The sequence below is a fragment of the Xyrauchen texanus genome, chromosome 2, assembly GCF_025860055.1.
Source record: "Xyrauchen texanus isolate HMW12.3.18 chromosome 2, RBS_HiC_50CHRs, whole genome shotgun sequence".
Taxonomy (NCBI): Eukaryota; Metazoa; Chordata; class Actinopteri; order Cypriniformes; family Catostomidae; genus Xyrauchen; species Xyrauchen texanus.
This window is the reverse complement of record NC_068277.1, coordinates 47677246-47704630: the sequence shown is the minus strand read 5'-3', so window position 1 is coordinate 47704630 and position 27385 is coordinate 47677246. Positions and strand designations below refer to the sequence as shown.

Sequence of the window (27385 nt, the reverse complement as noted above, 5' to 3'; positions counted from 1 at the left end):
AGAGCATACTGTGCTGTGTGTCTCACAGGCCTGTCAGAAACTTTCTTTCCTCTGCTAGGATTTAGAATTTGTTAGGCAGTGTGCAGTGAACCTTTTCTCCTTTCCCTCTTTCTATATATATATATATAAAGAAAAGAAAAAGGTGGAAAAATGTTGGAGAAGCAAAGCAAAAGATGAGTTTTTCCCTGTCAACGTTCTATGACTGTCAGGGACACGCATCAGTTTTGTTTTGTTTGTTTGGGGGAAGAGCATGCTGCTCTCGCGTTGGGGCAGGGCGAGTGCACGCATTGCGACCTACTTTCGGGTGAAATGCTTCGCGCTCACCTCACTTACTTCCGGGAGTCAGCGCCCACTCTTTCGTTGTGGGGCTCTTGCATATATCTGGCTGAGGAGCGAGAGACGGGTCTGTCCCTGTCGCTCGCTCTCTCCCCAGATCCAGCTGATCCTTTTCACGAGGGGGGCGCTGAACCTGTACATTTCACGCATAATAATAAATTTCTCGAGGTGGTTACTCAGGCTGTGGCCAGACTACAGCTAGACTGGCCACACAAACAAGAGACACCCCCCCCCAAACGTTCCAAACTATAAGACAGATTTCTGTCTGGTGGCCAAAAAAATTAAAAATTTAAATATATATATATATATATATATAATATTTTTTTTAAAAAAAGGAATGCAATATTAGTCCCTTCCTTTCTTTGATGACCTCCATGATGAGCTTTCTCGCTCATGGAGGAACCCATATACTTCCTGTGTTCACGTCCCCTCGACGTCTTTATATTGTGCTGAGACATGGGGGTATTCAATGATGCCGCCGTTCGAAGAGATGCTTGCGGGCTATCTCTCACCGGGTTTGGCATCATCAATCAAGAAACCCGCTCTCCCCACTAAGCCACGCAGGACTACCTCCATGCTAGTGGGGAGGGCTTATCAAGCGGCAGGTCTGGATGGTGCTGCGCTGCACACCATGGCCGTGTTACAGGCGTACCAGGCTGACCTACTGAAAGACCTGAGTGCGGGTGCAACGCTCGACGAAGAAGCCTTTTCTGAACTTCGTCGGGCCACAGATTTATATCTCTGTGCAACCAAGCAGACAGCCCATGCCATTGTTCGGTCTATGTCCGCTTTAGTCAGCACGGAGAGGCATTTAAGGCTTAACCTTTCAGGCATCAAGGATAAGGACAGAATTTTCCCACTCGATGCCCTGTTTTCGCTTTGAATATGGTTATCTCCAGATTCCAGGAGGCAAAAAGCCACGAGGAAGCCTTCGAGCAGTTTTTTCCTCGCCGCACCTAGGGGGTGGGGCCGTCGGCCACCCAGTCCCGCCCCGACTCTGCTAGCAGCAGTGCTCCCCCTCGTAAAGACTGGGGACAGGCTCGTCGCCCTTAGCAGCCCCCGAAGCAGGACCTCAGGGTTGTGATTTCTGACCCTGACGGTCTTGTACCCAGCCTTGTGGGGGTAGTTCCTCTCAGGACAGGGCGCGTGTTCCATCCACTTCGGCCCTCCCGATACCCTCACGAAACCTCTTCACTCCCGTGGCCTTTGGTGTTTTGGGTGTACCGTTGCTTCCTGCCTTTATCCATTATACGGAACACTCAACATCCCCTCAACAGGAAGTGTCGAAATTGATACCAATCTTGTTGCTTCCGATTTTAGATATTTGAGGCTTGAATCGCTTGGTCAGGGTGTTCAAGTTGAAGATGCTAACTGTCAAGACAGTCGTGTCTCAGAATCAACATTACGATTGGCTGATCACGATTGATCTCATGGACACATATTTCCATATTGGAATTCTGCCACAGCACTGGAAGTTCCTGAGGTTTGCTTTCGGGGATGAAGCCTTCCAGTATTGGGTTCTTCCATTCGGCCTAGCCCTATTACCCGCACATTCACGAAATGCATGGAAGCAGCACTGGCATCCGCATTCTGAATTACATAGACGACTGGCTGATCTTAGTGCACCTCCAAGAACTGGTAGTTCAGCACAGGGATATTGTCTTAGCTCATCTGGTTTCTCTGGATCTGAGACTCAATGTCAAAGAGCGCTCTCTCTCCCACACCGGGAATCACCTTATCTGGGGGTTATATGGAATTCGATCATGATGCGGGCACAGTTGTCTCCCACTCGTATCACATCCATTCAGAACACCCTGAGTAAACTCAGGCTAGGTCAAGGTTGCACTGTTCTCCAGTATCAACAAATATTAGGTCTCATGGCGTCTGCGTCCACGGTGATCCCTTTGGGCCTGCTCCATATGAGACCATTTCAGCTGTGGCTAAAAGCCAGGGGATTTAATCCAAGGGCCAGTCCCCTAGGGCTAATAAGGGTTAAGCGCCGCATGCTTCATTCCCTTACTATGTGGTTCAGACCCCGGTTTCTTACCTTGGGTCCCACTCTAGGTGCATCTCGTCATCACAGGCTGCTAACGCCAGATGCCTCCCTGACGGGCTGGGTAGCGGTCTTAAGTGGTCACCCAGCTCAAGAGGTTGGGAGGGTCATCAGCTCGGTTGTCAAAGTAACTGTCTCGAGTTGATGGCTGTATTTCTGGCCCTGAAATACTTCTTCCAGAGGCTACCATGTCTTGGTGCGGGTGGGCAATACAGCGGTAGTCTCTTACATAAAACATCAAGGAGGTCCACGTTCCAGTCAGCTAAATTTCTGGGACATCAGATTCTCCTTGGGGCCCAGGGCAAGCCCCTGTCACTCAGGGCAGTTTATATCCCTGGATGCCCATATGTGGGAGCAGATTTACTGTCCAAACAGAAAATACCGACGGGTGAGTGGAAACTATGAACAGCGCAACGTCTCCTCTACTTCTTCCTGAGTCACCCAGCCCCCCTGGGTCTGGACGCGATGGCGCATACATGGCCCAGAGTGTGTCTGTATGCGTTTCCCCCGGTTTCTCTGCTCCCGGGAGTCTTGGCCAGAGTTCACCAGGAAGGGTCTTGCCTCTTACTGATAGCGCCTCTCTGGCCAAACAGGATTTGGTTCTCAGAGCTGATATCTCTCCTTGACGGCTCGCCTTGGGCAATTCCGACAGGAGGGACCTTCTGTCTCAGGCACAGGGGACAATATTTCATCCCCGGCCCGAATTGTGGAAACTTCATGTTTGGCCCCTGAAGGGTACCAACTGAAGGACACAACCTGAGGTTATCGAGACAATTCTTAGTGCTAGGGCTCCCTCTACCAGAAGAATATACACCAATAAATGGGGTGTCTTCAAAAAGTGGTGCAGTTCACATGGTGCAGATCCAGTCAACTGCCAAATTGTTTCAGTTCTGGACTTTCTGCAGGAAAAACTGTCAGCAGGCATATGCCCCGCTACTCTCAGGGTTTATGTGGCCGCCATTTCGGCTTGCCACATCTTGATGGACAGGGTGCCTTTGGGGAGGCATCCTCTACTCGCTCGCTTCATTCGTGGAGCCATGCGACTGAGGCCTCCTGTTAGGACCAGAACTCCTTCATGAGACTTAGCAATAGTCCTGGAGGGTCTGGTTGAGACCCCCTTTGAACCTCTAGAGTCAGCGTCTGACAGACTTCTGACTCTCAAGATGGTGATTACCTCTCTTAAGAGGATTGGGGATCTAAAGGCTCTGTCTGTTTTGCCGAACTGTTTAGAATTTGCCCCAGGTATAGCCAAAGCAATCTGCATCCTCATCCTGACTACCTTCCTAAGGTGCCTTTTTCGACACTACATCCTGTCACTCTGGAAGCCTTCTGCTCCCCGCCGTTTTTAACCCTGGAGCAGGAAAGGCTTCACGGACTCTGCCCAGTTCGTGCCCTTCAGACTTATGTCCAACGCACTAGCCAGTGGCGTAAGTCAGGGCAATTATTTGTCTGCTATGGGGGCCGCAACAGGGGGGCGGCCGCTACCAAGCAGACCATGTCACATTGGGTGAGGGATGCTATTGCCCTGGCCTATGCGGCAGGCTGGTCCTCTCTGCAAACATTCATCAGATTTTATAGTTTAGATGTTCATGCTACTCCGGGCTCTTACGTCCTTGAGTCGACATCTCGAGCTCATGCCTGAACAAGTTTATGATGCGGCAGGCTGGTCCTCTCCGCACACATTCATCAGATTTTATGGTAAAGATGTTCATGCTACTCCGGGCTCTTATGCCCTTGAGTTGACATCTCAAGCTCATGTCTGAACAAGTTTATGATGCGGCAGGCTGGTCCTCTCCGCACACATTCATAACATTTTATGGTTTAGATGTTTATGCTACTTACGTCCTTGAGTCGACATCTCAAGCTCATGTCTGAGACCTCTCGCGTTCTTGTGAGCACACTTCACAACCGTAGGGGTCCGGACAGCCCCAGTGTGGCGGCGTGGGTATTGCGTTCCCAAAGCGCTTAGCAAAGCGAAGTATCGTAGTGCAGCTTTTTGTAAAGGGAACATCTCGTTCCCTGAAAAAAGCAGAACGAGATGCTGCGCTTCTTTGCCGCACTGGGACGTCCCAGAACTGCTCTTCAGAAAAAATATCTGATGACACGCTGGTGACGCCTCTATTTATAGCCTGGTCACAGGTGCATCCAATGACTACACCAACCGAGGCTATAAATTCTGGTCAACGTTCATTGACGTGTTACACACATATTTCAGCTGGTCACAAACATGTAGGATTGTTCCCAAAGCGCTTAGCAAAGTGCAGCATCTCGTTCCGCTTTTTTCAGGGAACAAGGGTTACACATGTAACCCGAGATGTTTCCTTTCCTTTTAATAGATCCACTTGGTTGTAGTTTTAATTGAATTTGGTCTATTATGTACAACCGGATTGTTTTAAGCTTGCTGGTTTATATTGCACAATGATTTTCCCTAATCAGCACTGATCACCATTATTTATAATTACTTGACTATTATAACAACATCATAATGTATAAATACATGCAAACTAATTAAAAAAATATATAAATATATACTAAAAATAAATATAAAACACATTTGACATAAGATATTCACTTGATTATAAACTTAATTAGCTCAACATCTATATAAACAAAGATTAGCAGTGAAGTAACCTCACTTAACCAAATAGAAAGCTCTACATCAACACATGCTAACTTCACCACTCAGGCAAAATATGAGCAAAACATAAATATTAGCAAGAATTTGGATCTTTAATGTGTTTACTGTTTGGAAACAACAATAATTAATCATTTTTAGTGTACAAGTGTACACTTTTCTAGACTGGAAGAAAATGCTAAAATAAATGCTGTCAGGGTTTAACCTCCATAAGACAGCAGGCTTGTATGTTTATTTTTGTTTGTTCTTCAATAATCAATAACATGACACTTTGAATGTTTTTTTCTGGAAAATAAATTAAAGGTGCAAAATGGAGAGGCTGATGAAGGTTAAAACCTAGCAAAATAGATATACAGGCAAAACGTAGGGACGTTACTGGGATAAATACAAGGGTGTCATATTTTTTTCTGTGACTACAGTGTTTTAAACCTTTGACTTCTGTCAGTAAGCCCAACAACAAGATACTTCAATAGTAAAGATCCATAGAACAACATATGATCTTCTTTTAGAACAAAAACAAACTGAGTATGAAATACCACAGAATAAAATTAACATCAAACAATTAAAACTAATTCATATAAAAAGAGGATGACAGTATCAGATATAAGGGTATATACAATCATATCATGACAATGAGCTTGTTAAAAAAAACTATTAAACCAACCATTTGAGGCTGTCTCTCTCCCAGGTTGTCTTTCATCAAACCTCATAAAGAATAAAAGGTTTAAGTTATGGCACTTCATTCAGAAAATGCATGCATGTCACCTGCTGGAAGATATAATGTAATCTAATGTTGATAATTGGATGAAAACATCAGGATTTCTGTCAACAGCGAGATATTTTAATTTCACATAAGTGTCACATATGTGCACGCACTTGTCTCTGTGAATAGCACACACACAGAGGGAGAGCTTGTGTTTTGATAGACTTTCTTTCTTGAGATGTTCTGCTGCATATCCTTTTTTAAATCAGCCAAGTAAAACCCACATTACAGTGCAGCTTAATATGATGACATAAGAAGGTGGCACTAAAAAAGTAGGGGTATGCTAAAGAGAAAACTGCCCTTCTAGACCAGCATGCAATTCTGTATTTGTACAGGCGGGGCGGGAGTCACAAGTTCATTACAAACATAGTTCAATGATTTGGTGTTTCCCAAAACCATAGTTAGAATGAACATCGCAAACAGCAAAGCTGTGTGGTTGGAACTACAGCTTTTTACCTGTGGTTAGAAGCATAGTTCCTTAGTTTGCTGTGTGGACATTATTTGACTTTGCTGAGGCTTCTAAACTGATGATCCAAAACATTATGACCACCTGCCTAATATGAAGTTGGTCTTCCATGAGCTGCCAAAAGAGCACCGACATGACAAAGCATGTACACTACAAGATCCCTAAAGTTGTCCTGTGGTATCTGGCACAAAGACATTAGCAGCAGATTCTTCAAGTCCTGTAAGTTGTGGTGGATCAGACTTGTTGGTCCAGCACATCCCACAGATGCTCAATCAGATTTAGATCGGGGGATTTTGGAGGCCAGGGCAATATCTTGAACTTTTCATCACACTACTCAAACAATTCCGGAACAATGTGTGCAGTATGGCAGGGCACATTTTCCTGCTGAAAGAGACCACAGCCATCAGGGAATACCATCACCATGAAGGGGTGCACCTGGTCTGCAATGATGTTTAGGAAGGTGGCACGTGTCAAATTGACATCCACATGAATGGCCAGACCAAGAGTTTCCCACCAGAACATTACCCAGAGCATCACACCCCCTCCACTAGCTTGTCGTCATCCCACAGGGCATCCTGGTGCCATAACTTCCCCAGGTAAGAGGCATACACGAACACTGCCATCTACGTGACATAAAAGTTAACTGGACTCATCGGACCAGACAACCTTCTTCCACGGTCCATGGTCCAGTTCTGATGCTTGTGTGACTATTGTAGGCACTTTCACAGGTGGACAGAGGTACTTATGGGCACTCTGACTGGTCTGCGGCTGGGCAGATTCATACGTAGCAGGGTGCAATGCACTATATGTTGTGACACATTCCTCCCATAACCATCATTAACATTTCTGTGACATTTGCCAGAGTGGATCTTCTGTCGGTTTGAACCAGATGGGATAACCTTCGTTACCCTCATGCATCGATGAGCCTTGGGCACCCAACACCTTTTGGCCGGATCATGGTTTGTCCCTCCTTGGACAACTCTCGGTAGGTACTCACCACCACTGCTGACTGGGAGCACCCCACAAGCCTTGCCGTTTCTGATATGCTCTGACCCAGTCATCTGGCCATAACAATTTGGCCCTTGTCAACGTTGATTAGGTATTTACTCTTGTCCATTTCTCATGCATACAACATGTTGACTATGAGAACTGAATGTTCGCTTATCATCTAATATATCCAGACCTTGACATGTGTCCTTGTTAGGAGATAATCAAAGTTAATTTCTTTACCTGTGATTGGTCATAATGTTTTGTCTAATTGGTGTATATCTTTATTTCATATATACTGTATCCTTAATTCTGTCAACACTTTGACCATGTTCACATACTGTTAAAGATAGTTAAGAGAAAGTGCTTCATAATGCATGTCAGAGAGCTCAAATTTTACTGTATGTGTTTACATTAATGCATAAATGTGCTCTAGTGTGTCAGGGGAACCTCTAAGTTTGATGTAAAGTGAAACCCCACATTTGCAGTGCAATGTATCTTTCGCATTTACACAGTGCACGCCGCTTTCATGTCTTCAGCAGCGTTCATGCATTTAAAAGCTTTCTGGTGTACGTGTAAATGAGCTATTATAATTTGATATAGAATTTATTACTCCAACCTCTGCATGACGTCATTAATGACGGCTCAATATTGCTGAACCAACGTGGTTTGATACTTCGATTTCGGGAAACAGTCATGACTAGCTAGATCATTTCTACAACAGCGCATCATACTATGATGGTTAAGCAGCAAGTTACATCCTTCTAGAGGGTGCTAGTTCTAGCTGGTGGACAAGCAAAGACATGATACTGACCAATAAAATCCAGCATGGTCAGCCAGTAAGGTATTTTTGCTGAAGATGTTTAAGCAAGGAAGCCATACTGGTTAAGATAGTTAATAAAAGGAAACCCAGCACACTGTCCTGGCATAAGGAATCTTTATCATGTCTCCTTACAGTTCAAAATTCAGCACTCTCAAAAAAAGGGAGGATGAAGGAGTGGCTAGTAGATCAGGGCCAGATAGGACAAATAGAGACAGGCTTGAGGGGCAAGAATATTGAGTTTTAATTGGCTGACTAATTACCTTGCTCCATCTGAAAGTGTTCCACTCAATAATTGAATAGAAGTGAGTGATGAAGAGAGAGAGAGAGATAAAGGAAGAGAGTGTATTCAGTCAATTCCCAAATGAACAACAGCCTGCTGTAGTTAGACAGTGTTAATTTAAAGGGGTTATGTCATGAGAAATCAAATTGTCATTGATATTTTGACAATCAAAAAATGGTCTATCAACTATAAAAATGTACTGTAAATTTCAGAACTCAAAACTTAATCCACAATGAAATAAAAACATTTAATGAAACCAAGCTGCAAAAATGGCTTGTCTACTTCTGTGACTACCCTACATCATTAGGGGGCTCATTAATTCATGACCGCCTCTACAGCAACAACATCAATGCCTACTAAAAATCATCACACTCTTGGCCCCACCCACTGGTGCTCAGTTTGTACTCAGAGAGAGAGAGAGCAGAATAGACAGGCCTAGTGAGCACTATTTCTCAACACCAAATGGGTCCTATCTGGACTATTTTTAATTATTTAAAAATCCTTACGGCGCATTACAGCGGCTTTCTCCCCTCTCTGCAGGAGTGCTCTGCAGAGATTGTCCCTGGGCGCTTCAGCAGATCACTTAGAGTGTATTCTAAAAGAGTATATTCTAAAAGAGCGGCACATCGGAATGTCTTTTTCAAAACGAGTCTTTATAAAAATGCCTTTCAGATTGTGTGTTATTCCTGGTAGCGGTCTATACCTCTCACCCTCAGGCAGCCACGATTCGCTGTCTTTCGTGCCTGTGCGCCACCCACTCCGAGCCATAATTTGTGGATGCGTTTTGCCCTCATTGCAAGGACATGCCCATGGCAACTTTGGGGTTGCAGCTCGCTTTTTTGAAGAAAGCAAGCCAGCCCAGCGGCTCCCTGTCTCAGTCCTTCTACCTACGCGTTTGAGGCCAGCGCAGCGAGCACTGGGGGTGACTTGGGGACCACAATGGGGCCACCTCCTGCGGTTAAATCCCAGCAGACCTCCCATTCCCCGGAACGCTCCGGTTAGGCATTCGGATGAGTAAACCGGCTTGTCCCAGGGCGAGTTCGACCTCTCATTCGGTGCCCGTGAAGGCTACGGGCTCTCGAGCGCAGCATCGGAGAGCGGGCTCATCCTGTCCTCCGCTGAGCTTCCCCCCGGGTGTGGTTGCACAGTTACAGGTGGAAGCTGAAATGACCAACATTCTTTCCCGAACCACTTTCACAGCCACGCTTCGCCCCAGTGCCTTTCTTCCCGTAAGTGCACAAGGAGCTGACGAGTTCGTGGGAGGCACCTTTCACTGCCTGGTCCCGATCTCTCGGCACCCCCACTCTCACTACCCTCGATGGCGGACAGGCCACCTGGCACAGGTGCCCGAAGCTCCCGTTCTAGGCCTGTAGACTCACATCTTCCCTGACGGCTAGAGCCTACTGCGCCGCCAGACAAGCCGCCTCCGCCTTGCATGCCATGGCTCTCCTGCAAGTCCACCAAGCCAAGGCGCTGAAAGAACTGGACGAGGGTAGTTCCGCCCAGGATTGATGCAGCAGCTATGCTTGGCGACCAACCGAACGGTCACGGCGCGGTCATTGTTGATATGTTGGGCTGCTCAAAAATAAAAATAATAACTTTGAAATCATCTCAGAGAAAATCTTTACACTTTTTGGGATGGTTAACTTACAAATGATTTATAGTTGTCTTATACTTAGCACTTTAGACTGAGAAAGTATTTTAACATTGAATATACACACATCAGCTTTCATTTTATTTATTAATAACTGCAGTTATAAAAGTGCTAGTTTAAAGATACTAGTATTGAAAATAAATTAAATCTAATAGATGGCCTTTTATGGATTTACTGAAATGAAACTGCTTTCAACCGTTCCTAGCACACTTGTGACATATTTCTAGAATGTGGTCGTGCTGGTCGTGCAGAACCGGCATATTCCCATAAATGTCAGATGCTACAGTATATCTGAGACTCACAGAGTTACTCTGCCTTTTCTTCCCTACATCCATGTAGGGCAAACCAGCCATAATGTTTAACTCTATTTCTTTACTGTATGTTGGTAATACCTATAGCTATAGACTATACAAATATGTTCTATGAAGCCCATGCTCAGATGTGAATTTTCACTGGCCTCAAGATTCGATTATGATTCAAAGGGTAAAGTTTCAGTTAAAAATTTTTTTTATCAATACGCATACTCCGTATTAAACAGTATTCAATTATTTATTTAGAATTAATTAATACCACTACCGGTTGCTGGTCTAGGATAGCTACATGAGATATCTGCTTCTGTAAAGTGTGCAGATGTCAGCTTCTCCTTTCTAAACCACATTTTATAGTAAAGTGACACAAATAGCGGAGTTGCTGTTCAAATCAATCAAGGCAATCTCCAGTGTGCACTAGCGAGGGACTGGCAATGAACAACAGCCAAACAAATAGACAGTGCAAGAGGAGAGAAATGAATTGGGAAGCAGGAGACAAAAAATTAATTGAAAATAAAATCATACCCCATGTCTCCCGATGTTATGTTTACCTTGACTTGTTTCACTGTTGCCCTTTTTGTTTACCATTTTTGTCCCTTTTGCACTCCATAGTTCACTTTTGTCCCTTGTTTAGCTCCACTGTCTCACTAGTCTGTTGTTAAAAGAACTACACTTCCCAGTATCCACCTGTCATCATCACTGCCATTTTGTTCATTGTTCTCACCTGTGTCCCATTTAGTCATCACTCCCTGTGTATTTAAGCCCTGCTTCTTGTTCTCTCCTTGTCTGTCATTGAGTGTTGTTAGCCTGGTGTGTTTTCACTGCCCGAGTTCTCTGTATTTAAGTTTCCAGTTTCCCCATTGTGGGATTTTCTTTTGTGTTTATTTGTTTATTTGATCTTTCAATAAAGTCAACTGCGTTTGGATCCGCACCTCCTCGTCTGCCTCATTCATAACAGAACGACAGACCACTATGGATCCAGCGGTTCAACGAGCAAACTACGACCTGCTCTGCCTGAAACAAGAAGACCGCCCTATAGAGGACCACATCCACGACTTCCTTAAGCTGGTGAGTATTTTGGATTTCCCGGACTCCTCTCTGGTGGTCTTCTTCAGGGGCAATCTGCACCCCGCACTGAAGGAGCGGCTGCCACAGGCGACGCGTGGCTGGACCCTCCGCGACTTCCTGGTGGCGACCCTACTGGTGTGCAACTCACCGTTCACGGTGGGTGTTGCTGAGAAGAACCCTGCCTCACCGTCCACAGTGGTGTCTCTTCAGCCACCCCCGGCGCCCCCTGTAACACCAACTCCACCTGTCAACGAGGTCACCCTCACGTCTGTCGTCTTCCACGAGCCAGCGCGGCCCTCTTCGTCTGCCCGGAGGAGGGAGAGAAGACGGGCTTCCGCCTTCCGGCCCACGCCTGCCCCGGTCTTCGAGCCAGAGCCCACGCCTTCCACGGTCAGCGAGCCTGTGCCCACGCCTTCCACGGTCAGCGAGCCAGTGCCCACGCCTTCCACGGTGAGCGAGCCAGCGCCTACGCATGTCACGGTGAGCGAGCCAGCGCCTACGCATGTCACGGTGAGCGAGCCAGCGCCCACGCATGTCACGGTGAGCGAGCCAGCACCCACGCATGTCACGGTGAGCGAGCCTGCGTCCACGCATGTCACTGTGAGCGAGCCTGTCGCCTCAGAAGTCAGTGAGCCAGTGCCTGTCGCTTCAGAGGTCAGTGAGCCAGCGCCTGTCGCCTCGACCGTCCCTGAGCCAGCGCCTGTCGCCTCGACCGTCCCTGAGCCAGCGCCTGTAGCCTCGACCGTCCCTGAGCCAGCGCCTGTAGCCTCGACCGTCCCTGAGCCAGCGCCTGTCGCCTCGACCGTCCCTGAGCCAGCGCCTGTAGCCTCGACCGTCCCTGAGCCAGCGCCTGTAGCCTCGACCGTCCCTGAGCCAGCGCCTGTAGCCTCGACCGTCCCTGAGCCAGCGCCTGTAGCCTCGACCGTCCCTGAGCCAGCGCCTGTAGCCTCGACCGTCCCTGAGCCAGCGCCTGTAGCCTCGACCGTCCCTGAGCCAGCGCCTATAGCCTCGACCGTCCAAGAGCCAGCACCAGTAGCCATGACCGTCCAAGAGCCAGCACCAGTAGCCATGGCCGTCCAAAGGCCAGCGCCAGTGGTCGCGCCGTCAAGTCAGCGCCTTCGAGCTTCCAGTGCTCCGCCTTCGAGCTTCCCAGTGCTCGCCTTCCGAGCTTCCCAGTGCTCCGCCTTCCGAGCTTCCCAGAGCTCCGCCTTCCGAGCTTCCTAGTACTCTGCCTTCCAAGCCTTCCGAGCTTTCCAGAGCTCCGCCTTCCGAGCTTCCTAGTACTCTGCCTTCCGAAACTTCCGAGCTTTCCAGAGCTCCGCCTTCCGAGCTTCCTAGTACTCTGCCTTCTGAGCCTTCCGAGCTTTCCAGAGCTCCGCCTTTCGAGCTTCCTAGTACTCTGCCTTCCGAGCTTTCCAGAGCTCCGCCTCCCGAGCTTCCTAGAGCTCTGTCCTCCGAGCTTCCCGAGTTTTCCAGAGCTCCGCCCCCCGAGCCTCCCAGGGCTCCGCCTCTCAAGTCTCTCGAGCCTCTCGAGCCTTCCAGGGCTCCACCTCTCAAGTCTCTCGAGCCTCTCGAGCCTTCCAGGGCTCTGCCTCTCAAACCTCTCGAGCCTTCCAGGGCTCCTCCTCCCGAGCCTCCTAGGGCTCCACCTCTCAAGTCTCTCGAGTCTTCCAGGGTTCTGTCTCTCAAGTCTCTTGAGTCTTCCAGGGCTCCTCCTCCCGAGCCTCCCAGGGCTCCGCCTCTCAAACCTCTCGAGCCTTCCAGGGCTCCTCCTCCCGAGCCTCCTAGGCCTCCGCCTCTCAAGTCTCTCGAGTCTTCCAGGGCTCCGTCTCTCAAGTCTCCCGAGCTTTTTAGAGCTCCTTCTCCCGAGCCTCCTGGGGCTCCGCCTCTCAAGCCCCTCGAGCCTTCCAGTGCTCCGCCTCTCAAGTCTCTCGAGCCTCTCGAGCCTTCCAGGGCTCTGCCTCCCAAGCCTCTCGAGCCTTCCAGGGCTCTGCCTCCCAAGTCTCTCGAGTCTTCCAGGGCTCTGCCTCCCAAGTCTCTCGAGTCTTCCAGGGCTCCGTCTCTCAAGTCTCCTGAGCTTTCCAGAGCTCCTCCTCCCGAGCCTCCTGGGGCTCCGCCCCTCAAGCCTCTCGAGCTTTCCAGAGCTCCGCCTTTCGAGCTTCCTAGTACTCTGCCTTCCGAGCTTTCCAGAGCTCCGCCTCCCGAGCTTCCTAGAGCTCTGTCCTCCGAGCTTCCCGAGTTTTCCAGAGCTCCGCCCCCCGAGCCTCCCAGGGCTCCGCCTCTCAAGTCTCTCGAGCCTCTCGAGCCTTCCAGGGCTCCACCTCTCAAGTCTCTCGAGCCTCTCGAGCCTTCCAGGGCTCTGCCTCTCAAACCTCTCGAGCCTTCCAGGGCTCCTCCTCCCGAGCCTCCTAGGGCTCCACCTCTCAAGTCTCTCGAGTCTTCCAGGGTTCTGTCTCTCAAGTCTCTTGAGTCTTCCAGGGCTCCTCCTCCCGAGCCTCCCAGGGCTCCGCCTCTCAAACCTCTCGAGCCTTCCAGGGCTCCTCCTCCCGAGCCTCCTAGGCCTCCGCCTCTCAAGTCTCTCGAGTCTTCCAGGGCTCCGTCTCTCAAGTCTCCCGAGCTTTTTAGAGCTCCTTCTCCCGAGCCTCCTGGGGCTCCGCCTCTCAAGCCCCTCGAGCCTTCCAGTGCTCCGCCTCTCAAGTCTCTCGAGCCTCTCGAGCCTTCCAGGGCTCTGCCTCCCAAGCCTCTCGAGCCTTCCAGGGCTCTGCCTCCCAAGTCTCTCGAGTCTTCCAGGGCTCTGCCTCCCAAGTCTCTCGAGTCTTCCAGGGCTCCGTCTCTCAAGTCTCCTGAGCTTTCCAGAGCTCCTCCTCCCGAGCCTCCTGGGGCTCCGCCACTCAAGCCTCTCGAGCCTACCAGGGCTCCGCCCCTCAAGCCTCTCGAGCCTTCTAGGGCTCCGCCTCCTATGGCCCAGCCTCCTGCGGCTCCGCCTCCCAAGCCTCCTACGGCTCCGCCTCCTAAACCTTCTACGGCTCCGCCACCCAAGCCTCCTACGGCTCTGCCTCCCACGGCTCTGCCTCTCGAGCCACCTACGGCTCAACCTTCCTCAGCTCCACCTCCGAAGCCTTCCAGCTCACCACCTGAAGAACCTCCTACGGCGCCACCTCCCTCGGCCCCGCCGCAAGAGCCACCCTCGGCTCCGCCTCTGGAGCCTCCCTCAGCCTCGCCTCCGGCGCCCCTCCCGGCTCCGCCTCCAAAGCCTCCCTCAGCCTCGCCTCCGACACCTCCTAGTTCCTTCCCGGCTCCGCCTCTCCCGGCTCTGCCTCCTGGGCCTCCCTCGGCCCTGCCTCCTGGGCCTCCCTCGGCTCCGCCTCCTAAGCACCCCACGGTCCTGCCTACGCCTCCTTCGGCACCGCCTCCCAAGTCTTCTACAGCTCCACCTCCGAAGTCCTCCTTGGCTCCGCCTCACGCGGCTCCGGCGGCCACCACCCAGGTCCCCCAAGCCTACCCACATCCCGTGGTCAACCCCCAGGCCTCCTGAACCTATCCTTGCCCTGTGGCCAGCTCCCAGGCCTCCTGAGCCCGTCCTTGCCCTGAGGTCAGCTCCCAGACCTCCTGCACCTGTCCTTGCCCTGCGGCCAGGTCCCAAGCCTCCTGAACCTATCCTTGCCCTGTGGCCAGCTCCCAGACCTCCTGAACCGGTCCTTGCCCCATGGCCATCTCCTAGGCCACCAAAACCGGCCTCTGTCCTGTGGCCTCCTCCTAGGCCCCCTGAGCCGGCCCTTGCCTTATGGCCTGCCCCCGGGCCATCTAAACCTGTCCCTGCCCGGTCGATACCTCCCTGGCCCTCTCAACCTGTCCCTTTGTGCCCCCAGGGACTGCCTAATTGGCCCCGTGGATTGTCTCATTTCCCTTTGTGCCCCTTGTGCCCCCATTTTGTTTTTTGTGGGTTTTCTGTCCTTGGTTTTTTGTTCTTTAGGATCGTCTGGAATCCGATCCTTTGAGGGGGGGCTCTGTTATGTTTACCATGTCTTGTTTCACTGTTGCCCTTTTTGTTTACCATTTTTGTCACTTTTGCACTCCATAGGTTCACTTTTGTCCCTTGTTTAGCTCCACTGTCTCACTAGTCTGTTGTTAAAAGAACTACACTTCCCAGTATCCACCTGTCATCATCACTGCCATTTTGTTCATTGTTCTCACCTGTGTCCCATTTAGTCATCACTCCCTGTGTATTTAAGCCCTGCTTCTTGTTCTCTCCTTGTCTGTCGTTGAGTGTTGTTAGCCTGGTGTGTTTTCACTGCCCGAGTTCTCTGTATTTAAGTTTCCTGTTTCCCCATTGTGGGATTTTCTTTTGTGTTTATTTGATCTTTCAATAAAGTCAACTGCGTTTGGATCCGCACCTCCTCGTCTGCCTCATTCATAACACCCAACCAGTGTCACATCATTATTTTCAGCTGTTTTTTCCTTTTCTGTACAAATTAGTGTAATAAGGGGTGCAAACCCGTCTTTCATGTTGTTTGAGTTATCACAAATAAACTCTCTCTGCTATGTGCTTGAGTTAGTGAATGAATTCCGGGATTGTAGTTTCAGTCGGAACAATATTGGTGTGGTTGATACATCCAGTCTGTGATCAGTTCTGTAGTGTGCACTTGGCTTTAGTACTGTATATGCACGTCTGACCATTTCTTTTTAGCACATAAGCACTACTACTGTGATGCCATAGTTTAAATTGAACTCAGAATCAATTCCATTTATTTAATTTAAATAGATTCAGAATTGTTTGAGGGTAGATTACTTAAATGCATTAGAGAATCGATTTTTCGTCCACCCCTAATGCCCATAATGCATTATAGACCCATTTATTTCTTGCATTTATTTATGATTATATCTAAGTATTATTGTTCTATAAATAAATGTAAAAAGACATATTCAGACAGCATTATTATATTTAAATTATTGTTATAATAACTTAAAAGTAATGCACTTTCTCTTTCAATGATCATTCTCATTATACGCAGATTTATTTATATAGTATTTATTTGTAAATCTTATGAATATATTTATAAAGATGCAGCCTGCATTATATAACTATAAAGTTATTATATTATAATTAAAATGACTTATAATTAATGTAGATACTTAGTTCTAAATAATTATAAATGGGGTTATATTCTATTATGAGCATGGGCCTCACAGATAGTGTTACAGAGTTTTTTCTAACCGCTAGAAAAAAATTGTGTTTTGCACACAATTTGGGCACTATCTGAGGTAAAAGGTTTTATGTGAAGAAAGGTTTCAAAACAAAGCTAAAACCTTAAATCCAAATATACATTGTTTTATGCAGTAGAGTTATGCAGTTATTAAAACTACCATGCACACAGCTGAAAAATAAAAGTCAAAATAAGAGGTAAAAAAAGACAAATCATATCTATACAAACTCTGATGTTCGATAACTAAACTTGAAATCAGAAGTCTGTGGGTGTCTGGTTTTGATACTTTCTGGTGTTCTGGTACTTATATCTCAGTCTCAAAAAATAAAAGCATTGCAGTGAAACTGCAGACAGATAGCGGTTGGCATTCTAACATCATTTCTCCATTTGACATTTCCACTGGCTTGATATCTCTGCTGTATGTAACATGCTTTGTAATGAACATCGTCCTAGTTTCTGTCATATTCAACTCTGACAGACACATCTCTCTTCTTGTTCGCTCACTAAACTTTTCGCCCTGGTTCATTAGTGCATTATTTTGCACAGCAACAGTGGGAATTCCAGACAAATCTGCCAGAAGGCTCTCCTGTTTATTTTCAAAAAATCCAGCCCATTAGTCTATATGACAGCCCACTCCGCTCAGTCTCTGTCACTAAACTAACAAGCCACGATCGAGGGGCATAATAAACGCAAAGAAAGAAGGTGGGAGCACAACATCTAACTGTAGCTGGATGGAAGTTAAAAAAGTTTGTGCAAATCTACAGCCATGGCCAAAATTATTGGCAGTGACATAAATTTTATGTTTTGCATAGTTTGCTGCTTCAGTATTTGTAAATAATTTTGTCACAAGTTTCTATGTTATATTGGAAAACAATGATAAGTATTTCATAAGATTTAAAGGCTTTTATTGGCAACATTTTTTATATATATGCAAAGAGTTAATATTTACCTTCATAACCTCTGCAACTCGCTCTGGCATGCTGGATATCAGCTTCTGGGCCAAATCCTGACTGATGGCGATCCATTCTTGCCTTATTAGTGCTCTGAGTTGATCACAATTTGTGGGCTTCTGCTTGTCCACTCGCCTTTTGAGGATTGGCCACAGGTTCTCTATGGGATTAAGATCCGGGGAGTTGCCTGGCTACGGATCCAAAATTTCAATGTAATGATCACCGTGCCACTTCATTATTACTCTTGCCTTGTGACATGGTGCTCCATCATGCTCGGATCATCACCAAATTGCTCCTGGATCATTGGGAGAAGTTGCTCTTGCAGGACGTTTTGATACCATTCTTTATTCGTGGCAGTGTTTTTTGGCAGAATTGTGAGAGAGCCCACTCCCTTGGATGAAAAGCAACCCCACACATGGATGGTCTCAGGATGCTTCACTGTTGGCACAACACAGGACTCATGGTAGCGTCCACCTTTTCTTCTCCAGACTATCGATTTTCCAGATGTCCCAAACAGTCGGAAGGGGGCTTCATCAGAGAAAATATCTTTGTACCAGTCTTCTGCTGTCCAATCCTTGTACTTGCTGCAGAATTTCAGTCTATCCTTGATGTTTTTCTTGGAGAGAAGTTGCTTGCTGGACACTCTGGGATGTCCTGAAGCCTTCTTCACTGCAGTTGAACCTCTCTCGAAGTTCTTGATTATCCGGTAAATGGTTCTTTCAGGTGCAATATTTGCAGCAATTTTCTTGCATGTGAGGCCATTTTTATGCAAATAGATGATGGCTACATGTCTTTCTTTAGAGGTAAGCATTGCAAACAAGAACACAATGATTGGAAGCATTTCTTCCCTCCATTTATAGCAATCAGTCTGCTCTTATAATCCAATCAGAATGATTGTGATTTCACCGGACTAGTACTCATTCACACTTTCCCAGGTGCTGCCGATATGATTAGTGAAATGATGTTAGCTGGTCATTTTGTGCCAGGGCCAAAATCTTTGTGTTTTTGTGATAAAGTTATTTTTTTTAGACAATGAAGCTTTTTGAAATTATTTAAAATGCATCTGATCAATCTGCACAATAACCTAGAAACAATGTGAATCAACACCACAACAACTGAAGCAGAAAACTTTGTGAAACACAACATTTGTCACTGCCAATACTTTTGGACATGGCTGTACACCCTGTCATACTCACTAAAAAAAAACAGAGGATACAAAGACTCTCTTGCGGCAGTTTGAACCATTGCCAGACCATTGTCACAGCTCTTTCAGTAAAAAGAATAGGCACTTCTCTGCACTTCCCTCTGGAGTGCCAATAAACGTGCTTGTCTTTTATTGCCCCTTAAAATATTCTGTAACATGTACACACTCCCTTTTAGACTGACACTGCAGATGAATAATTCAACAGCACACACCACTCACACTAAGACTACACTTCTACAACAATCAGCATTGGCTGGAGAAGACCGACAAGGGTGATTAATACGGACGACATGACACATCGCTCTGACACACTACTATTTAATGTGTCCCATGTGATTTACAGTCACACTGGCAGTGTAGACACCTACTTGGCAGCAGGCTTGTTAAAGTAACTGCACCTGACACTTGTTTTAATTTTAACAGTTTAACTGAGCTGTCTTTAACCTCCTTTACACTGATCACCAGAATAAACTACTAAGTTTTATAGAGACAGATTTAATGAATGGTCATTGATAGGTAAGTTGGCTCTTGATATCATCAGGCAGAATGGTTTGATTAATTTACAAATTTGGTGGTATGAGTAGCTGTGGTGTTTTAAGGCTATCCAAATTAATTTTATAAATTTAAATAGAATGATGTCTGATGGATTCACATGATCAGACCTGCTGCTAAATAGTGAAAGCAGTGACAAATGACAAAAATTAGCCTGTGAGGTGTTCATTTGGAGGGGTAATGACAAGTAAATGTGCCACTGAGCCTCACCCCATCTCACTCATTACTGTTCATCCTGAACACAGCATACTGAAACCATTTACAATTAAAGTAATGAGCTGGCGGGCACTGTTCATTCTTCAAACATTACCCAACCCATTGGCCTAATATGAGTTGAATATACTATAAAGGTAAAATCCATTGAAAATAATCTGTACTGCATAGAGACAAATGCTGTATCACACTTACCGCACAGGTTTGGAAGTTTGGGATCTGAATTTGCTGAACTCTCCTGGAGCCGTCCATTCCAAGCCATGCTGTGTGACAACAGAGAACAGAGACTGTTATGAATCTCTCTCTCTCTCTCTCTCTCTCTCTCTCTCTCTCTCTCTCTCTCTCTCACTCACTCACACAACATCTAAGACAAAATAAAAATCAAATTTGTTCTGTAGCAATCTAAATTCATTAAATCCTTAGTTCTACTGAAGTTACAGCATCTTATTGCCAAAAAAAATCTTCATTATCAGCCTTTAAAACTATCATAAAATATGGTCAATGAAACATGAACTGCACAAAAATTAATGTTTCGCAGTACACACCTGTCCTACATACACCAGCAGCCTGGCATTGAGCGGATTCTCATCTGAGCTTAGCCACAGTTCAGAGTTGTCCTCTGATGCAATGGCAAACTGGAAATCCCCTGTAATAAATAATTTATAAATGTACATACAGTATGTGAGTTTATGAACAGCACTTCAGGTTCTGCTCAACTCTAAGTTTGCTTTGGTAAAATGTTAATTTGTCAGTCACAGGTATCTTGCAGAAATCTAACACCCACCAATACTTGCCCACTTCAATGGCTACATTGTATTCTATATACCTAAAATTTAAAATGGTAAAACACTTATTGTCTGGCATGCTCAAAATGTATGACTCAGCATCCTTAGTTATTTACTAATGAATTCAATCTCATAACTTTTCCCGCACTAACACAAAATATTTTTTTTTATAATCGCGAAAGGCCAAGCAAGGGGGTGTGTAATTGACGTAAAATCACATGTGATTAGGGAGCTATTCCTCAAAAAATCCATAATATTTGAAAGGGTTCACAAATAGGCCAATTTGTGTATTTTTGGAAAGCCATAATTTCTAAAGAATATCCCATAATGTAACACAAAAACATTGTCAAAATATACTAACCATCTTTATAAGGATGAATGAATCCAAAGATTCTAAGGCCATAATTCTTCCACTTTGGAGCCACTGCAATTTTCTTCACTGTGGTCCTGGTCTGTGGGAAAGAATTAAAAATAAAACCATATGTAGGCATATCTATTATTAAACCCAAAGCACTAATTATACCTACTTCTATTATGAATAAACAGACAGATCTCAAATACTGTATCAACTTTCGTGAAGAGGTGAAAAGAACAGGTGTTTCATTTAGCTCTGCATACAGAAAATGATGCCTGCTAACTGAATTCTTTGTGGAGAAAACATTTACTTTTTTCATTACAAATATTGACTGATATTTATATAAAATTGAGATAGAGTACCAAGTATACAGTTACAAAGCATAAGTCTAAAAAGCAAGTTCATCTTAATTATTCAATCTTTCTTTCAATGCCTGAGACACTTATTTGGGACTTACATGTGGATAGAGTGGGAAATGAAGATTCTTCCTGAGTTGGGAGACAGATGAGCCACACCAGTCTTCAAACACATGCAGATTGGCCTGACCTTTATACTGATAGAAGACAGAGAACAAAACAAAAAAAAGAGATAATTGCATTTTACTCTAACATATAAAAAACACAGAGCAAAACATCTGCAGTGATTTAAACATTTGAAAGTAGTATTTTTTAACATTTAAATATTTTAGTAGACAGTACATCCAAACAGCATTGAAGGCAAATTATTTGATTAGATAAGACACTCTCAAAACCATGCAGAACAACTTAGTTACAGTGTTAGCTGACACATCATTCAGAGGAGAGAATAAGCCCAAGGCTTCTACACAGACCCCGACTGGCTCAAGTCAGCCCAACAAGTACATCTGAAATTAGATCTCTGGATATGCCACAACTACAAAGGCAAGAGAGCAAAGAGACAGTTTACAGCAAACCGTAAATCAATGCTAAATAACTATATATACAATAATTATCATGTTTTGACATGATGAGCTGAGTGAAAAATGATGCTCTAAGACCCCCCTTTCCACCTGGTATTACAATGCATCTCTGGTGATCCGATCAAATGTGGTCAGGTGAGACACATCGCAGTTTACACTTGGTCGCTTAAATGCATCTCCTGTGACCACTTGTGTTCGGATTTGGAGGGGAGGGTCTTTGTTTCATGATGACATACACTATGTCAGTGTGTTACTGCATGATAATAAAGCACAACAAATTCAGGAAAGACAAAGAAAGATGCGGTTTCCAGATGCGATTGAAATTTAATCGAAGTGCAAATGCTACATGTCAAGCAGAATTATCCATTATTTTAGTTGATTACCTATATTAGAGGAGCTTGAGGTGTTCAATCTTCTCTTCTGTGTTGATATCAGACAAACTAAAAAAAGATCTGTGAAGCTCTCGTGCTTGTGTATGGACTGTATCTGTTTTCACATGTTCCGATCGGACGGTTATTTCCTTTAAAGCTGTTCGTAAACAGCAAAGTTAAAACTTGATTTAGTGCAGCAGTTGATTGACAGTGGAGGGGTGGAGCTTCACTGCAGCTGGGACATATACAGGACAGATTAGCATTACACTTCAAATGTGATGTGGTCACATGCATATGTGGTTTTTGTGATCCGATCACAAAACATTTAGACCTGTATTTAGGGCTGACCACATGTGACCAGAAACACATTATGTGGAAACCACAGGGTCAAAGTGTTCGTGGAGCAAGCCTATTGTATATGCACCAATGATTTCAGAAAACATAAATTCTCATATATACGGAAATCTTATTTTCAGCAACATTATGCTAATGATTTAATGAAGAATTTAAGTGTTGGTCGGAGCAGAGGTAGGATTTAGAAATAAATGTGAGCACCTGAGCAAATGTTCATAGGCATAATTCTCTACCAACCTTTGTCTGTCTGTAACAGTTGTGGTGGTGATGGTGGTGGATGTTAAAGAGACAATACTCATCACGCAGGTAAGTTCACATTAGATTGCAAACACCCTTCTGTCAGTCTTTCAGGCTTCTCCCTGCACAGACACTTTTAAATTTAGACACTATAATTGCAGCTGGTGTGGATGGTGGGTTTGGCATCCAACCCACAGAGAGAAGGCGGACAGGACGTCACCGAAAACTGAGCAAACTTGGGGATGGTTACAGCTGTCAGGGGCATACTGGGTTGTGCCACTCCATTGCCATTGTGCATCCACACATGGCAAGTGTTCAGTGGAGAGGAAGGGAGAGAACAATGTGTTCACAGATGGCACTGTGGTAAAACTAAGAGTATTTGACAGCATCTATATTAACTCCTGCAGTATAATTCAAATGCACCATACATCATGAAAAATTTTAATTTGATATAATCCCCTATAGATATATATATATATATATATATATATATATATATATATATATATATATATATATATATATATATATTGTTTATCAGTAATAGACTCATCTCTGCTGTTTATTATAAAGTATATTCTATATTCCTTTGAGTCTTCTGTTAACAGACCAAATGGATAACATTCATCATCCTGTTATCACCAAATTATGAGTAATTCTGAAATAAATTCTGTAATGCTAGATAAGGACATCTTCATATTTTGCAACACATGGAGTGTGAATAAATGGCCAAAGAGGACGTCTCCTTTGTCAGTGTCATCTTGCTGTGCTACTAGCCTAAAACCTGATGATATTTCCCAGCCCAGTTATTCCTATTGGCTATATAATGACATTCAATGACACAGTTAGGGGAGCCCATAAATCAACTGATAAAACAACATAGGTTATCTCTGCACTGGGTACTTATCTTTCTGCTGTGGATAATCTTGGATGCATATCAGACAAATGATCAAGTCAACACATATCCAATGAGATGGACAGTGAGAGAATGTGCCAGCATAACTCCTGTGTGACATATGTGGATTGCTTGCCATTTCTGGAATCTGGTCCTCCTTTAATTACAGTTCTCATTAGAGCTCTAGAGCTACCAGGGTCCAAAATTTAGAATATTTAATGGCCATAAATATTTATTATTGGCCATGGTATTTTGCATTATTGTTATTAATTTTATATATATATATATATATATATATATATATATATATATATATATATACACACACACACTCACCTAAAGGATTATTAGGAACACCTGTTCAATTTCTCATTAATGCAATTATCTAATCAACCAATCACATGGCAGTTGCTTCAATGCATTTAGGGGTGTGGTCCTGGTCAAGACAATCTCCTGAACTCCAAACTGAATGTCAGAATGGGAAAGAAAGGTGATTTAAGCAATTTTGAGCGTGGCATGGTTGTTGGTGCCAGACGGGCCGGTCTGAGTATTTCACAATCTGCTCAGTTACTGGGATTTTCACGCACAACCATTTCTAGGGTTTACACAGAATGGTGTGAAAAGGGAAAAACATCCAGTATGTTGTCCTGTGGGCGAAAATGCCTTGTTGATGCTAGAGGTCAGAGGAGAATGGGCCGACTGATTCAAGCTGATAGAAGAGCAACTTTGCCTGAAATAACCACTCGTTACAATCGAGGTATGCAGCAAAGCATTTGTGAAGCCACAACACGCACAACCTTGAGGCGGATGGGCTACAACAGCAGAAGACCCCACCGGGTACAAATAGGAAAAAGAGGCTACAATTTGCAAGAGCTCACCAAAATTGGACAGTTGAAGAATGGAAAAATGTTGCCTGGTCTGATGAGTCTCGATTTCTGTTGAGACATTTAGATGGTAGAGTCAGAATTTGGCGTAAACAGAATGAGAACATGGATCCATCATGCCTTGTTACCACTGTGCAGGCTGGTGGTGGTGGTGTAATGGTGTGGGGGATGTTTTCTTGGCACACTTTAGGCCCCTTAGTGCCAATTGGGCATCGTTTAAATGCCATGGCCTACCTGAGCATTGTTTCTGACCATGTCCATCCCTTTATGGCCACCATGTACCCATCCTCTTATGGCTACATCCAGCAGGATAATGCACCATGTCACAAAGCTCGAATCATTTCAAATTGGTTTCTTGAACATGACAATGAGTTCACTGTACTAAAATGGCCCCCACAGTCACCAGATCTCAACCCAATAGAGCATCTTTGGGATGTGGTGGAACAGGAGCTTCGTGCCCTGGATGTGCATCCCACAAATCTCCATCAACTGCAAGATGCTATCCTATCAATATGGGCCAACATTTCTAAAGAATGCTTTCAGCACCTTGTTGAATCAATGCCACGTAGAATTAAGGCAGTTCTGAAGGCGAAAGGTGGACAAACACAGTATTAGTATGGTGTTCCTAATAATCCTTTAGGTGAGTATGTATATATATATATATAATTAATATGAATAAATAAATATAAATATTTTTTATTTCTGCCCTTTGGCATTGGAATTGTTTAGCAATTGTAGACATGGATTAAACCACTCGAGTCGTATGGATTACTTTTATGCTGCCTTTATGTACTTCTTATGAGTCCTTTGACTTAAAAAATCAAAAACAGATCATACATCCTTTAAAATATAATCTTTTTTGTTTTACAGAAAAATAAAAGTCATATGAGTGTAAGACAGCATGCAGGTGATTAAATGAAGAGAGGATTGTGATTTTTGGGTGAACTATCCCTTTAAGTATATTCCTTATATGCCTTTGCTCACATCACTTATATCAGTGAGGGTCAGAATCATTCTTACAATTTTATGTTTTAGATTTCCATGTATTATTCTTGTGGAAAGTGTTAATACTGGTGTCTATAGGATTTGCCCACACCTGACACTTTAAAGTTGAACAAGAAACTCATCTGTCACAGGGCCCAGAGGAGGGGCCCCGGCACAGTGTGAGGTTAGGGACCATCTTTGATCCTTGTCTCTAGATTATCATGCAGTGTCTTGCCTCCTAGCCAGCTACAATGATGAGGTGGGGAGAGGAGATGAGGACTGCTGGCTTATTGATCAGCACTAGTACAGCGGGGTCAGGTTTGATGTTCCCACAGTACTCAGAAAAGAACTACACAGCCGTTAGTTGGATGAAATATTGAATTCCCTTTATGTAATGGCATTATGAGAAAGTTTAGAGCTACTGTATGGAATACCTAATTTTCAGCACAAACAGACAGGTGCTGAAAGGGGTCATATAAGGAAAAATCTAATTTTCCTTTTGAAATAAGAGGTCATTGTACTATGAAGCATTCTGTAAGTTTCAGAACTAACATCTTCATCTGCAGTCCAAAAAGACCATTTATTGAAACTAACGTGCAAAAACGACTAATTCTGAAATTGTTGGACATCAAATTGAATACATTCAATTATACCACCCACAATTACACATCAACAGCACGTGCTTGTCTTTCGTCAATTTTGCCCGGGTACCCTCTATGTTTTCCTGTTTTAGTTTTGTTTTCCCCCCTTGGATGTTTCATTTGTTAACTTAACAGAGTGCAGACGAGGGCAGACGAGGAGTGGGGATCTAAATGCGGGTTTTATTAATTAAGGAGAACACAAAACAAACAGGAACAAATTAAACATCCACGGGGGGAAAACAAAACTAAAACAGGAAAACATCGAGGGTACCCGGAACTGGATGAACACGACAGGATGAAAACACGGCAAGACAGGTAACGGAGCAAACATCGGAACATCTAAAACATCAAAACAGTGAAACACAGGGCAGACAACAAGGGAATCATAACACCAATATTAGAAAAGAGAAGCCTAAGTTCCCTGATCATTTCAGTCTGATCTTAACAGTTTTTATGGCACATTTAGGTGAAGATTGTTTTGCGAACCTGTCGCAATAATGCAGCCATTGCATTATAATGAATCAAATTTTTTTAAGGATCAGAGAGAGCATGGAAAATTGCCATGTAAAACTGAATTACAGTTTTTGGTGCATTAAACCTCGACAAACTTAATGGGCTCTATTTTCATGAGTGTGCAAAGCGCAGCCCTACACGCTAAAGCTGTGCACAACATCTTATCCAATTTTTGTGAGAGCACTCATTTTAAGTGCAATTTTTGTGCCAGCACAAAGTGCAAGAGGGGGGGAGTGTTTGCATTATCTGTGGGTATATGCACGGAACCTTTGGGTGTATTGTATGTACAGTAAATTAAATGGTGCAAAGCTCAACTAGCTATTTTCCTGAGAAATAGGTAATTGCGATATGATGTTTTCAAAGCACGTCGGTTTTCAGTGCAAAGTCTAACCTCAGTTCTCTGTCTGTAACTCACTTATACGTTGTGTTGAAGAATGAACACGAGGGGTCTCGCTTGAGATCCTCGTGCATCTCTGAACTTGAGAAAAGGCCAATGAGAAATTGGCAGACAGAATTTGCATGTCCCTCCATTCAGATTTTTCCTTGGGAGCAGAGTGGTTGTGTGATCAGCAAGCTCTGTAGACCCACCTAGAAGATGGGCATGTTCAGGGGGCTCTGTATCACATCCCTTTTCAGCTAACTTCACCAAACCATTTTATAGATCTCATCTAGCCAGACAACTTTTGCACAGTCGGCCATTTTGGATTGTTTGAAAAATGCATGCTCTGGAATTTGAAATACTCTTTCTAGGGATTTCATGTTACAGGTACCAAATGAGGGAGACATCATGCCTAGTGATTGACGATGCTAAATTGCAAACAGATTTTTTTATATATCAAATGGTGTTGCCATGGTGACACGATAAATTAATGTAACACTTCTGCGTGCATCATGCGATTTAAATCAAAGTTGAGCCAAATGTTTGGCTTTGTG

At 44.8% G+C, this 27385-nt stretch overlaps 1 protein-coding gene across 2 annotated transcripts in view; it reads right to left on the bottom strand.

Annotated features, from left to right (window-relative positions):
• The window catches only part of LOC127659606 (N-acetyl-beta-glucosaminyl-glycoprotein 4-beta-N-acetylgalactosaminyltransferase 1-like), a 134642-nt gene that overhangs the window by 45614 nt on the left and 61643 nt on the right, over positions 1–27385 (bottom strand). For both annotated transcript variants that reach the window (XR_007972555.1, XM_052149503.1), the window contains exons 5-8: positions 21094–21189; positions 20643–20733; positions 20042–20142; positions 19692–19759 (exon numbers count right to left, since the gene is read on the bottom strand). Coding sequence is in view for 1 of the 2 variants with exons in the window: in XM_052149503.1 (XP_052005463.1) it covers positions 19692–19759; positions 20042–20142; positions 20643–20733; positions 21094–21189 (356 nt within the window). In the remaining variant the exon portion in view is untranslated. The remainder of the gene's footprint in view (positions 1–19691; positions 19760–20041; positions 20143–20642; positions 20734–21093; positions 21190–27385) is intronic.